The 15126-nt window shown below is 49.3% G+C and overlaps 1 protein-coding gene across 6 annotated transcripts in view; it reads left to right on the top strand.

The window, feature by feature from the left end:
* Klhl3 (kelch-like 3) overlaps positions 1-14843 on the top strand; it is a 123252-nt gene extending 108409 nt beyond the window's left edge. For 3 of the 6 annotated variants that reach the window (XM_006517010.4, XM_006517011.4, XM_006517013.4), the window contains exons 12-15: positions 1111-1239; positions 3835-3975; positions 5649-5792; positions 9865-14843. In XM_006517010.4, the coding sequence (XP_006517073.1) occupies positions 1111-1239; positions 3835-3975; positions 5649-5792; positions 9865-9893 (443 nt within the window). In that variant the 3' untranslated portion in view covers positions 9894-14843. The remainder of the gene's footprint in view (positions 1-1110; positions 1240-3834; positions 3976-5648; positions 5793-9864) is intronic. The other 3 variants (NM_001368868.1, NM_001368867.1, NM_001362415.2) reach the window with 1 other exon arrangement.
* The last annotated feature ends 283 nt before the right edge of the window (positions 14844-15126 follow it).

Genomic DNA, 15126 nt, shown 5'->3' with positions numbered 1-15126 from the left:
CTGAGCTGGCACACACGGAGAGGTGGCCCCGGGGGATTTTGTTTGTCAGCTTGGACCTTGTGAGTGAGGAGCTGTGCATGAGTCCTTTTTCAGAAAGGTCAGCTGAAAAGACTTGGAGAAAAACACAGCTCAATGATATAGGATTTCTGGATTGGTAGCCTTGATGGTATAGCGCTGTTTTGGGCCCGAGAATGTGAATTTTCACATCCTGGTTGCACCCTCCACGTTAGGGACTCATTTAATGGCTCACCCAAAATTCTTGATTAAGTAATTCAAACCCTGTACTTATTTAGCCTGCAGCTAGTGTCAATATGGTCTGTGGCTGGTGTCATGATATCCTGTAGATCTGATATCCATAGGTGAAGTAGGGCTTCTTTCCCTGTCCCCGCAGATAGGAACTCTCCTATTGTATCTAAGACTAAATGTTAAACCCCATATATTTGAATCCCTGTCCTCACAGGTCAGATAATGATTCCCCTCTCTTTACTGCACCTAGCGCCTAGCTCCCAGCCCCAGATGGAAATGGCTCTCCCACGGGAGGTCAGCCTTATTTTTATTGAGGGATACTTGATAATACTTCAGGGTTCTTGTATACAGCTCAGAGAACAAAGTTGGCCGGCAGAAAAATCCCAGCTGCCTCAGCCCTGGGTGCACACAGAGCGCTTCCCTTATGGCGTGGGTGGGGCTGGAAGAATATTCTTCTGTATCCTCTTCACTTGTCAGTATGAGCCTATGTCCAGAAAGCCTGATGTGTGGTCATGGTGGAGAGCCTTGTAGCTCCCGTTGCTGGTGTGCTTTAACCTAGCTCCTCAAGCAAGCCTATATCGAACCCCATTGATGCCAAGTGGGTGCTCTGTGCTGGGTACCTGGGCCTCTTTTAGGAAGCTTCAACATTGCTTCTAAGCATCTCAGGGCTTCAGAGCAGGCGGGTATGTGGCGGGGTGGAGGTGGGGTGGGGGAGATGTGCCCTGTGTGTGGAGAGCAAGCTGGGTCCTTCTGGATGATTGAGACAGAGGTACCTCTGTGGGTTAAAAATGGAGCACCAGCCAAGCTCCTCCGGTTCTGTGTCAGTGCCACCAACACCAATCTCAGTCACTTGGTCTATTCCAGGGAAGCTGTATGCCGTCGGGGGTTACGATGGTGCTTCCAGGCAGTGCCTGAGCACCGTGGAGCAGTACAACCCAGCCACCAACGAGTGGATATACGTGGCAGACATGAGCACCCGACGCAGTGGCGCTGGTACGTATGTGAGAGCCTTGGGGCACAGGAGAGCATGGGGGTGGGGTGGAGTGTGTGTGGGTTACAGGCTGAGACTAAAGACCAACCACTGAACCGTGCCTGTTTCCCCTCATCCTGTCTCTTCTCCTCCAGTTGTAAGTAACCTGGCTACTACATGTCCACACACACACACACACACACACACACACACACACACACACACTCGCGCACACACGCACACATGTACACAGACCAGACTTTCCCAGGGACTCCTTGCTCAACATGGAAGGCGTGTCATCTTCACTGCCCCGTTTTGTGTTTGTTTGAGACAATTTCTCCATGGCCCAGGCTAGCCGCCACCCACCCACTCCTCCTCTCACCTTAGTCCACCACTGCTGATTCCTCTGACCAGAGTTTGAAAGTCAGTCTGGCCTGAGGTGGATCACTTTGCCCAAGGTCGTAGAATAGAAGGCTTGCAGAGTTAGAATTCTCTTTCCAAGGTAATTGTGTCTAGCCGTCTAATAATGAGCCTTATTCCCCTGAGGGAGGACAGGTTCTACTGCCCTGGCGTTAGCTAAGAAGCCTAGCTGGCCTGCCTGAAGCCCACGTCTTGGGAGTAAAGGCTGGCATAGCAGTGTTTATGGCTGGAGATAAACCTCGATCCCCTACACCCACATTTTCTTGCTTTGTTTTTCTCCACCGAGGAGAGATAATGACCCCCTTTTCTGTCTCATGGGGGAAGTCCAGGCACTTAGTCCAGTAGCCCATCCTGCCACGTCAACTTGGGCGACCCCATTCCCCATCGTTGCCATCTAACACCCTAGCTGTCCAGTGCACAGGCTGCCCATGTTCCCAAAGGGCCAGCTCCATCCATAAATCCTGTGACATTTTCCCCCTTTCCTGATGGTTTAGTAATTATAGCTTCTAGAACCTTCTATTTACTTCCTAAAAATCCATTTATGACTTGGGCCAAGTGCTAAAGGCCTGTGGCGGTGGTTGGGGTGGACGTCACCTGGCCCATCCTTGGCTGGAGGCCCCAGACAATGCCATTACAGCTGCTTCTATTTATGGGAGGCCCAGACCTTTGCTGGGAAGAGCCCTTTGTTCAGATTACTACGGAGCCCTGTCCTGGGACGGAACCCCGTTCCCGGGTCCCTTTCTTCAGTGCTTCACTCTGATAAAGAGTTAGGGATGTGTCATCACTAGCACCAGGAGCCTGTGTACTTGTCTCATTGGGAGCTGGTGACAGCCAAAGACCTAAAGACGGAAGGCTCTGTGTCATAGCTCCCTGAGGCCCGTCGGATTCTATGTGAGAGTCTATGAGCAGGCTACCAAGGATTGTGGGAGAGTTGCTGGGGGAAAGTCTAGGTGGCTCTTAGCTCCCTTATGAGTGGACAGCATAAGCAGAGGGATGGACACGGTGGGCAGAGACCATCTCAGGGTCCCAGAAGTGTCAGCTCCTGCTCACCCTGGAGGAAGAGAAGGTGAAGCAACTACTGAATTTTCAGACTCTCACAACCTGACACAGGTCATTGTTGGTACAACAGCACCATCTGCTGCTAGTTTAGAGCAACTGCCAGGAACCACTGGCAACCCGCTATAATTTCTGGCCGGGATTTTACATGACATCCTGTTATTTAGATAGTATCTGCAGGAGCCCATCACCAGTAGCCTCAGGGAAATAGACCAGGGCAAAACACAAGCAGTTCCTGACCTCATGAAGTCTATAGCCTCCGGGTTCAGCCCCAGACCCACAGCCTGGCTGCACATCGAATTCACTGAGATACCCCACTGGGCTTCTGGCCAGTGTCTCTGGAACTAAGGTTTTATTTTTCTAGAAAGTACCCAGCAGAAAGGATGCAGTCTTTCCACCGAAGGCAATAGTCCACAGAATCATGGGTACATTCCAACTCCCTCTCTCCATGAATGAGAAAGAGAAAGGGCCACCCAGAGCGGGTGTTGAAGAGGCAGGTGTAGGTGTCCCAGCTGCCAGGCAAGCCACCCTCACTAGCCCTCTCTCTTCCTGAATGGCTTGAATCTCCTCAGTCTTGCAGCAGTGAAGAACTGCTCAGCTCCTCCCCCCCCCCACCCCCAGGACAAATCTGATGCCTTCTGCCATCAAGGGGAAGAAGGGCTGGAGGAACAGGCTGGCAGGGAGTCTCCCTAGCAATGACCTCAGCACCTGGCTCTGTCTCAACAGATATACAACCGAATAATAAGATGCAGAGGAAAAGCAAGGCAATATGAATATGCCACAGGGTAACTGGGGCTGGTTTTCTGATGAGAATTAGCATCTTTTTACATTTCAGTGGATTTCTTTGAACCTTTTGAAAAATCCCTTTGATGCCCCTGTATATGTACACACACACATATTTACATTTTAAAAGCAGAAACAGGGTCTTGGCTTTGAACCTCCTTATTTGCAGGCTGCCTGTCTTATGGGGAGCCAGGCAGGGGATTATCACATTTATTTTACAGATTAGGGCAATGAGGTCCAGGAAGACAGCACTTGCTCCCTAAGTCTCCCTGCTGGCAATGACTATCCAGGCTTGAGGCCTCTTGGATGCTGGTTCTTATAGTGAGCCTGAGGCCAGGACACTGTGTTCTGCCTTTCAGGGGTTGGGGTGCTCAGCGGACAGCTGTATGCCACCGGGGGACATGACGGACCCTTGGTGAGGAAGAGTGTTGAAGTTTACGATCCTGGGACAAACACTTGGAAGCAGGTGGCAGACATGAACATGTGCCGGCGCAACGCAGGTAACGTGAGACTGCTCTCCTCTCCTCTCCTGCGGGGGTCACAGTTCTTCCCTCCAGCTCTGAGTGATAGGAAGAGGGGCAGGATTGCCAGAGTAGGTAGCTCTCCCTGTGTCCTGAACATAAGAGTGGCGGTTTGTCTATCCCATAGGCTCTGCGTTAGTGGGAGGGGGAACCTGGAATCCAAAATGGTGGCCTCAAGGTGTCCCGCTGAGACTCAGCGCAGTCCCTTCTCTCTGGTCTTGGTCTGGATTGTTTTTCTCTGCCATTGTCTGGCTGAAAGGTCCTCATAATTCCAAGGTGTCATGGGGCCCCAACAGCCCCGCCAAGCTGTTTCCTATCTTGCTGCTTTGCGCTGGGGAAGAGTAGGCTGGCTTTGCCTACCGCCCCAGGCTGGACTGCCTTAAAAGGTGCCACCAAGGCAGATATTACCTGTTTGCTAAACCCACCATGGCTGACTTGTTAGAAGTATAAACAGGGGCATCAGCAACTGGCTCACTGCCTGAGCTCGCTGCGATACCCACTGGCATTTGGCCTTCATCCACATGAACAAGGAGTTAACAGGGCCTGCAAGGCAGCCAAGCCTGAAATCAAGCAGGAAACACATGTAGGCACATTCACGTATAGGTATCGTTTATTTAGTAGCAAATGGATCCTACTGTGGCATTATTGTAAAACTTGCTTTCCCATCCTTCATGAAGGTCTAATTGCATGTGTCTTCAATTCTCTCACGTCACATGGCTATATCATAGTTTACCCAGTTTGTCATTGAACACTTCACTTAAGACATCTTTTCTATGCTACCAGTAATGCTGCCCTTACCATAACTGATCCTCAGAGTTAAGTCAGAGTACGCATTGAAAGCGCATACTTTTCTCTAGAAGAAAAGGCCCAGAGTGGAATCTTGAGGCAGAGGAAGGAATTGTGTTTCAGGCGCCATGAAGGCAGGCAGGCAGTACACAGTCTAGGCTCCCGCTAGTACTAAGAGTATTGATCAGCATTGCTAGTTACTACTTTAAAGGCATCATCAATCAACCTCGGTCTGTTAAAAACAAAACAAAACAAAACCAGCCATGGCTGTCTGCCGGACTGAGTTTTAAGGTCTTCAGTCAAAGTCACATCTCCCTGATCTTCCCTCTGGCTTTATGAGACCTTGCCTTCAAACAAACCCACGAGAGGAGGCCCAATCTGGGGTCCTGGGTGAATTCAGATGCCTGTCTTCCGAGGGAGGTTAGAGGTACAGCCACGAGCAGCTATAGGATGGAGCTACAGTATCCAGCTCAACAGGGAAGACAAGCACAGGCCCAGCCAAGAGGGGGCATCCCGGAATCTTGTCTCTTCCCTAGCTCAGGCTGGCGGGGAGGTGTGTGCGCGTTCCTCAGGAAATGTTCCTACGGGGAGACCTGTGCCTGTAATGTTCTCTCCATGATGTAGTGGCACGTGGGAGTGGCCAGGGGGCAGCGGGGGGGGGGGGAGGCCTATAGGACCACACAGTAATGAAAACTCCCTGCTGAGAAAAGCAGCCTCTCTAGAAATGGGGGACCCTCGGAACCCACAGAGACGGCTCTGCTATGCAACAGGAACTGGAGGAAAGAGCTTCCGGGGCACGGGGCTTCCCATAAGGTCTGGTGTCTGACTTTCCCCCGCTGATCCCGTGACTTCTGTTTGTTTCCCAGGGGTCTGTGCGGTGAATGGGCTACTGTACGTAGTTGGAGGGGACGACGGATCGTGCAATCTGGCTTCAGTAGAGTACTACAACCCAGTCACAGACAAGTGGACACTGCTGCCCACCAACATGAGCACTGGGAGGAGCTATGCAGGTCAGTGGGTTTCAGCTTCAGGGACTGGAAGGGATGGGAGCTTGCTTAGCTGGGAACCTAAAGCCTCCTGCAGTTTCAGATAACTGTCACACGACCACATGTCCTCTTCATTGTGTCCCCTTGACAGAGGTGATATTTAATGTAGTGTTCCAAGATCATTTCTGCCTGACCTGAGCTGTGACTGCCTTGGCCACTCCTGGTTCACAGTGAGACATGCATGTAGGTAGGAGAGCATAGGTCTGCCTGCACGGTGGAAACACCAGAGCTTGTGTAAGGCTAGCATGAGATGTGAACGGGGTGCTTTAAGATAGAACAGCTGTAAGATGGCAGTCGGGCCTGTCTGTGGGACATGGCTCAATTGGATTCTGGGTAATCTCACACACAAGCTGCCTCTGGTAGTGCACTTCTTATGTTAGTTATTTTCTTCTTCTTGTGACAAGTTCCTGAGAGGAACTGTGTGTGTTTGTGTGTGTGTGTATGGAATGTATGTATGTGTGTATGTGTTTGTGTGTACATGTTTGTGTATGTATTTGTGTGTATATGTGTGTGTGTCTGTATGGTATGTATGTTTGTATGTATGTATGTGTGCATGTGTGTATATGTGTGTTTGCATGTGTGTGTACGTATATGTGTCTATGTATGATATGTATGGAATGTATATATGTGTATATGTTTGTGTATATATGTGTATATGTATATGTAGATGTATGTGTTTGTGTAAGTATGGTATGTATGGAATGTATATATGTGTGTATGTGTTTGTGTGTATATGTATGTGTATATGTGTGAATGTATGTGAGTGTATGTGTATGTATATGTTTGTGCATGTGTGTTTTTATGTGTGTGTTTACATGTCAGGAGGGGCTTATTTTGTCTCATAGTTTTAGGAATTTCAGGCCTTTGACTTTGGGCTACTTTGTTTCTGGGTGGTTGTGAGACTCAACCTGTAGGCCAGTACAGGCAGTGTGTGGGAGAATGAATGGGTCCTGGCAGCCAGGCTGCAGAGAGGCGGGAGTAGGTCAGGTTCAAGTGCCTTTCAGTGTCATCTCCACCTTCTAAAGTTTCTTGCACCTCCCAGAATAGCATGGCCAACTGGCTCCAAACCCTCAACACGTGTGCCCGAAGTGGCTGTTCCGTATCCCAACTGTAACTCCCTGCCAGTGTGCTAGGTACAGCGCATACATTCCCTCTCATCTCCTCAGCAGCCCTCAGGCTGCACTGGACTGCATTCTTGCATCTCACAGCTGAATTCCAGAGACTGTCAGTAATCACCAAAGGCCATTACATTGCTAATAAGCATGCTCCAAAGACAAGACTTCAAACTGGTCTGCAGTCTATCTAGGCCACGCCCCTTTATGACGTCCCAGTCCAGGGCTGAGTAAAAAGGCTGGACAGTGATGGATAGACTGGCAGAGAGAATGTGGTGCCAAGTTGAGTGTAGCTCCGGGCCAAGAGTTACAAGAGATGTTGTTGAGGTAAGAGATCCCCTGAAGCAGAGAAATACAGGCCTAGCTTCTTAACATGTAGATGCATGTGGACTAAATATTTATTTACTGAGCACACACAATGTGTACTCTGTTATCCCAAATATTTAAAAATCACGATCTGGTGTTACAAACATCTTGGCTCAAGCGCTTCTCCTCTTACCCGTTTCCCAAGAGAAAGGTCAGCCATTCCATCTTGCTTAGGTTTCAGGACGTTCCCGCCCCCACACCCACAATGCATTTCTTTTACTTTTTCCCCTCCTCGAAGCATTTCCCGCACACTCTTACGTTTCCTTCTCTAAGATGTTGGAAATGTTGTGACCCTGACTCTGTTCTCAGGAGAATCACCACCTTTTTCCCGGAAGCCACAGAGGAAGCACAGGGCATTTTGTAGGATGAGAAAGTGGGTGGGATCCTCAGGTTCTACCTCCGTGCTAATGAGAAGTGGGTGGGCTCCTCGGGCCCCACCTCCGTGTTAATGAGAAGTGGGTGGGCTCCTCAGGCCCCACCTCCGTGTTAATGAGAAGTGGGTGGGCTCCTCAGGCCCCACCTCCGTGTTAATGAGAAGTGGGTGGGCTCCTCAGGCCCCACCTCCGTGTTAATGAGAAGTGGGTGGGCTCCTCAGGCCCCACCTCCGTGTTAATGAGAAGTGGGTGGGCTCCTCAGGCCCCACCTCCGTGTTAACTGAAGTGGGTGGGCTCCTCAGGCTCCACCTCCTTTTTAATGAGAAGTCCTGGGTTGAGTTGAACCCATTAAGATTTCACATATGTGCTAAATATTTCAAAAGCCTGTCTGCCCCCTCTGGAACTGGTGGGAAGGAGACAATCTAGCTGTTTTGTACTCAAACCTGCCAACCAAGTGAGTGGGTTATGTTAAAACCCAGGGAATAGGTCTGATGTGCAAAGATTTAATGCCTGTATTACTAATCTGGGCATTGCTTGTAACAGTATCCTCTCTCCTTCCCCGAAAATTATAATAATTAATGTTTGACACCAGGGAAATAGTTAAATATTCTGTGGAATGTTTATTTAGTGGGGGTGCTTTTTTATCTTTTTAAAAGTTAAAAATTGACTCTTTTCATACTATATATTCTGATTACACTTCCCCCTCCTCCAACTCCTCTGAGCGCCTCCCTAGCTCCTTTGATTTTAAGGTCCTGGGGAAGTGCTCATGCCTGACATGTTAGAGTGAAGGAGGACTCAGGTAGTCTGTGCCTAGTGTGCTGACTGCTCCGGTCTTATTGAGGGAGAGGGAGTTTGAAGAGTTGTCCGTTCTGGAAATGGATACTGAAATCCCAGATCTGCCACAAGCCCTGGTCTCTGGGCCAGGCGTTGAGTCTGACTGGACCTGTGTTGTCCAGTGTATAGGGATACAATTAGATTGAGCCTCTGAGGGCTTTTCAGAGAATGAAACATGATACTTCGTGTAAAGTTTGTAGCATGGTGCCTGCCTGGTGTGAGTCACCACAGGCTAACACATTCTGGTTGTTATTATCAGAAGCTGGGAAGGGTTACAAAGATAATGGTTGTTCTGTTTGTATGAAGGGATAAAATACCTTTCCATTGTATTATTCTGAATTTTCCAAATTTTCCATAACAAGAGAATATTTCTTTCCTAATTAAAAAAAAAAAAAGCTTGTATAGAAACTCTACCGAAGACACTACGAGAGCCAGCTTTTGAAAAGTATTACTTAGTGGGAGAAGTGTCTGCGGTCTAGGTGGGGCTGCTAGGGCCAGGTGGGTACCTTCTGGTCTGGAGTCAAGTTCTGCCTTTCCTCACATGATCGCTCTTTCATCTGCATCTTTAGCCTCGAATCAGCAGTGGATGTCTTAGCAAAATGTCTCCAATCCCTTCTGCTCCTTAGGGTGTGTTCCCTCAATCGCGTCTTCAGTTAGAATATTTTATAGCTGTAGTAATGTAGTAATACATTAAAATAAATTTCGGCAAACGTGCTCACTTGAGGGAACTTTCTGAACTAGTATTTTAGTAGCAGGTTCCAGAAACCTGCCTGGTAGCAATTCCCACCAGGAAGAATAAGGTTCACTCCCAGCCAGAAAGAAGCCGGCATGCCTTCATCACAGCACAGGAGGCTTGTCCCGCAGGCTCAGGGGCTAGGGCGGGGCCACAGGCACTCGGATTGGCAGGCTAGAAGGCCAAGTTTGTCACTGGCTGGCATCGATAGTAGAACTGACTTAGATGTGTAGAATTGACTGTCTTAGCCTCAATGAATTACAGTGAGGCTTGCGTTACAGAGTCAGGACCTCAACGTGGTTACGTTTCCTTAAAGCAGTGACGCACAGCGTGTGTGTCCAAGAATTGAGCACTGGGAGAAGGTCTCAGCTCGATGATGGTGAGCCGTATCAGAAATGGGAATTCGAGGGGGTGGTATGGGAAGATGCTGGTGACATGCACTGTCTCACATCGTGCTCGCAGAAACAGTGCTGCTGGCTGAGGTAGCCGAGGTAGCACGGGACCCTTCAGGATCCCACTGGCTGTGACTTAGGATGTTGCCGCTTCCTGGGACTCCTTTAGGGGGACTCTGAATAACTTAGGAGGGGCTAATGTTGTGACTTTTCCTTTCATGGTAGGTGTTGCTGTGATTCACAAATCCCTGTGACCCAAACTCCCTCAGCCAGGAGGTAGGGGAAGAAGCTGCAGGCCACTGCCCGTGGCAACAGGACCACAGCAAGTGAGGAGAGGAGCTGGGAGGCTCTGCCGTGGTTCGACAACCACCCTCATTGTCTCAGCAGACCAACCTCCTTCTTCTTCATGTGGACACTGATGACCCACTTCTTATTGCTCCAAGGTGCTTTGGATTCTGTCCTAAACAGTTGAGTTCCTGACAGCCCCAGCAGCACCCTAGGGCATGCACATTTGGGAACACTTTGTGTGTGTGTGTGTGTGTGTGTGTGTGTGAAACATTTCATTCAGTGGGGGCTGGACCTGTGTGAGTGTCTACTGGATTTCTTTACTACTGATCTTTTTACTATGCTAAAACTCCTACAAACAACTTTTTGGACTCGTACAATGGGCCCTAGATGACTACAGATGCTGTCTTCTGGAGGTCCAGAGAGAACTAGCCAAAAGCAGCACTCCGACCACGTCTGGGACCATGACTTGACTACTGCGGTTGTGTGGAAGAGCAGGGGCTTCCTCAAAGCTGCTCCACGGCCTCTCCCTGGGCCGCTGCCTCCTCCTTGACTGGACTCTAGGAGGCGGATGAGAACTGTTTTGCCTTCATAGTTTGACCTGATGTCATGAATTCCAGATTTGGAAGATTTTTTTCCCTTCTCAGCAGGGAAAACAAACTCTTCAGATAAGCCCCAGGAAAAAACACTGGAGAGAAACAGATAAGAAAAGGAAGCAAGCAAGCAAAAGAAGAAAGTGATGGGGCTAGAGAGATGACTCAGTGGTGAAGAGCACCGACTGCTCTTGCAGAGGTCCTGAGTTCAAGTCCCAGCAGCCACATGGTGGCTCACAACCATCTGTAATGGGATCCGATGCCCTCTTCTGGTGTGTCTGAAGACATCTGCAGTGTACCCGTGTACATTAAATAAATGAATGAATAAATACATCTTTAAAAAAAGCAAGGAAGAATGAGAGCAAGCAAAGACAGACAGACAGAAGACACCAAAGCAACATGGATTCAGCATCTACCCACAGCGGCCTCAGAGTGGGACCCTGCTTTCGATTGTTCTCAGGGCACCTACTTAATTTATCATAGCGTATTATGCAGGCCTACTTATCCACGGTGTCAGAGGATAAGTGAAAGGTCACCCTGCCACTCGACCCAGAGATAGGTTTGCCCATAGGTCAGGAGTGGCCATATATAACTCAGAAGGACATGATTGGCTTCTAAGAAACACACTGGCTGTTCTGGCCGTTGGCACTTTGTGAGGACGGTCAGGGATGCTTGTATCCATGTCTTCCCTCTGTCCTGCTTCCCTCCTAGTCCAGGGTCTGTATCTTCTCCCCAGCCTCCGAAACACCCCCTTTTAACTTTCCCTTTGGGAAAGAAAATGGTAGTGGACCCTGGACTGGAGAGCTTCTTCGAAGACGCTTGTATTTCTAAAAATGAAAGCACCTCAGGAAAGCTCTGCTCAGCCACAGATCAAGACTATTAAAAAACGTAACTTCAAGCATGCGGGGTGGTGGTTGGAAGTGTTTAGAAGCAAGCACATTTAGGGCTGGGGGGTGGGGTGGGGTGTGCTTACTTTAGGCGCATGAGTTTGATCTCTAGCACTGACATTAAAAAAAAATTCTGGGTACAGCCTCATACGCCCATCTTAAAGCTGGGAAGGCAGACACTGGGAGATACCTGAGGCTTTGTGGGGACAGCCATCCTAGGCTAACCAGAAAGTCTCAGTCTCCAGCCTCAGGGAGAGACTTGCAAAACAAACTGTGTGGATCCTGCAGACCAACATTAAAGGTTGACCTTTGGCCTCTACACATACTTATCCCCCCCCCCCCCCGCGACCCCCAACCCACAAACCTCAGCACTAAACTCTTCTTAAGCTAACAAATTGTTTGTATTGGAATCTCTGCCCTGGGAGGGGAGAACAGCCTCATAGGCAGGAGTCGGAGTTTCAGCTTCCCCTGACGTCAGAGGGGGGCGCCCCCTGTCCGACATCTCTGCCTTTGGAAGCGTCTCCCCAGCTAGGCAGCCACTGAGTATTTACTGAGCACCCCTCCATGAGGGTGAACCTCTCTAATGTTACGCAGGAGTTAGGAACCACCACATCTAGATGGCTCACAGCCTTAGGAAGGAGCTAGCATAGCCAGCTTTGGGGGACCCAGAAGAAAGGTCTCCCAAGGGAGGGATGCAAACATTTTCTTGGCTGCTGCTCTGGTTCCCAGCTGTGAGCAGGGGCGGGGGGGGGGGGGGGGGGGAGCCACTTGTGAAGCCCAGCCTTCACTAGAAAGCTCTACCACTGAGTGCGTTCCCCACGCCCTCCCTCCCTTTCCAGGCAAGTCTGGGGACTTGTTTGAGGTGTGAGCTGTGAAGGTAAGGCTGGGGATCAGAGCCTAGTGAGCTATTTGCATAAGCACCCTATTTCAGGTGAAAGGTAAACCCACCCTCTCCCACTCCCACCAAGAACCCAGACTTTTATACTTAGGGGTCATGATAAACCTTCCTGAAGAGAACCCCTCCTTCCGAGGAAGCTGGCCAGCCCCGGTTTCTGCTGGAGTTTTTGCTGTGGGTTCCACTTTGTGCCTCCCTCCCTGTGAAGCGCTGGCTCTGCAGGCAGAGCTGCTGAGGGCTTCACTCATTTCACACTCGTGTGTCCTTTTTGTGTGGGGACTAGAACACTGGTACGTCGTCACCAAAAGAGCCAGCCTGCCCTAGCTGCCCACAGATGCCACCCTCCCCCAAGACCTGTGTTGCTGCATCATCAGGTAGAAGTCTCGCCATCACGGATACCTCAGACCCACTTTCAAGTCTCTGCTAGTCTAGCGCGCGCCCTAGGCGGAGCCTTCCCACCCCTCACCTGGCAGAGCAGACACTAGCCACCACTAGTGAACACTAGCGAATACAGCCCTGCCAAGGGGCACATCTGAAACCTAACGAAAGTGACAAAATGGAATTGAGACCCAAGGTTAAACCAAGGTTAGAAGCAGATTAGACACCACTCGGATGCTGATTCGGACAGCGGAAGTCAGCTTCTGAACTCCAAAGTCATTTCTTCTAAGTACCCAACAGCATCACCATCCCAAAAGAGAAAAAAAAAAGGCAGTATTATGCAAATGAAGTGACCTCATTTTTCTGCTATGCAATAAGAATTCTTAATTGTATCTCATGACAAGCCAGTTGTAATATCCCCTCAGCAGAATTTTTTTTTGAGCTGTTACACTTTGATATCTGTTGTGTAATGTTTGTATATCTCTGAGCCAGATCCTTTCAAAGATTGCCTTTTTTTTTTTTTTTTTTTTTTTTTTTTTGTAAAATTGAAGCTATAGCTTTCAGGCTACAGTTTTAATGTAGATATTCTTATAGGTAGTTTTCCAGGACATTCGAATCGCTTTCTATCGTCCATGACAATGAAATGCTGTTCTGTGTGTCGCTCACCCCTAGCAGTGTGCGCCTGGAGCTGTCCTGCCTTTGTCTTTCTCCCTGTCTCTCTCTGTCTCTCTGTCTGTCTGTCTCTCTGTCTGTCTCTGTCTCTCTCTGTCTCTCTGTCTCTGTCTCTGTCTCTCTCTCTGTCTCTCTCTCTCTGTCTCTCTCTCTCTCTCTCTTCTGTCTGTCGCAGAACCCTTCTGAGCTCCGGGCCCTCAGTGGTCTAGGAAGGTGACTGACTTCCAAGACGCCCGTCGCGGGGCTTCCTTTCTTAGTTCCCAGGGACTTACGTTAAGTGTGACTCAGTGCGTACTATGTCTCTCATCTCTGTGTGCTCATGGATCTGTTTTCTGCAGGGCTGGGTTGGCCCACGCGGCAATGGTTCTTACTGCCCGGCCCTCAGGCCCACACTCCCTAGGTGGCCTGGATCCTGCAGACCTTGCCCATTCTCCAGTGTCTCCTTGCTTTTGGAGGTTTTTAGTATTCAGGGCCTCCTTGACTGGGTCCTGTTTCTTTGGGAAGCTTGCGTTCCCATCACTTCGGATGAGCCGTTCTTTGGGAGGGTGGTTGGTCCTGACTCGTGGGAAGAATGCGCTAAGCAGATTTTTCATTCGATTTTTTTTCTTTCTTTCTTGAGCTGTCTTCATTCCAGGTTCTGTTTTGTGTATTTATCATCTGCCGCAGGCCTCTTGTTTCTCTTTTTAAATCTTAACTTATTATTTTGGGGACAGGTGCCATTTAAACCGCCTCCATGCCTCTTCCTGCTTGACCTGGGCTGGATCAAGTTGGGAGGCTGAGTAAACCCATTAAGTTGGACCAGAGCATCCAAGGCTCTGATGAATGGAAGCAAGGAGATCAGAGTGCTTTTTGTAGGCTGTGTGTGTGTGTGCTACTTAAGCCCCTTGTGTTCAGCTGCACTGTTATCTACGGAGCAAGCAGAAAATCCAGCAGCACTTCCGACATATGGGGACAGGAGAGGCTACTCGGTGTGGGTAATCCAGCCCTCGAGGCCCTGTGCAGCCTTTACTGTGGGACTCAGAGACTCCGGGCTGTAGCAGCAGCCGAAGCAGGAACGCACGGGGCTGCGGCATCTGCAGGAATAAATTGTTCTTGTGCTGTTTTTGCCTTCAGTTATAAGATTGTAAATTATTTGCCCCCCACTTTGGTGGTAATAAAGGACCCTTGTTGGACTTCTTGTTTAATTTGTATATGATGTGTAAAATATCTTCTTTGAAAGAAAACCCAAGGCATGGAACGAGAATCTCTCTGTGAATATTCTGGCTCTCTGCTGGATATGGGCCGTCAGACTGGACACAGGCACGGGTAAAGTCCTTGATCTGGTATTTTCTGCGTGGATGTTAGGGACCATACACCATGGAAAAGAACACTTGCCACATGAACAATACAATAAAAGCCGAGAAACATTCCCCCAAATGTATTATTTTTATAGCAGTCCATTCCAGCTCTCCACACTGTACATGGCGTTTTAATAAAAGCCGAACTGTGCAAACATTCTGGACCTCATTTCCATTGTACAGTATCTCATGTCTCAAGTATGCAAAGGACAGACTGTTCCCTGCACAGAATCAGACGGGAATTGTTCTCTTCAGAATCTGCGGCACAAGGACTTGTCCCTGTGATTCCTGTCACTTGGCCCTAGCACAGTGCAGACCTACAGAGGCCTTCAGAGAGACCTAGTGGGGACAGTCCCTCTAAAGTGTTAAGGAGTGTGGACAAGAGCTAGGTAGTCACTGGGATATGGGCCTGGAGGGGGAAGAAGGCTGGCTATTCTGAC

The sequence above is a fragment of the Mus musculus genome, chromosome 13, assembly GCF_000001635.26.
Source record: "Mus musculus strain C57BL/6J chromosome 13, GRCm38.p6 C57BL/6J".
Taxonomy (NCBI): Eukaryota; Metazoa; Chordata; class Mammalia; order Rodentia; family Muridae; genus Mus; species Mus musculus.
Note: the sequence above shows the minus strand (reverse complement) of the source record. Positions and strands in the feature narration are given on the sequence as shown.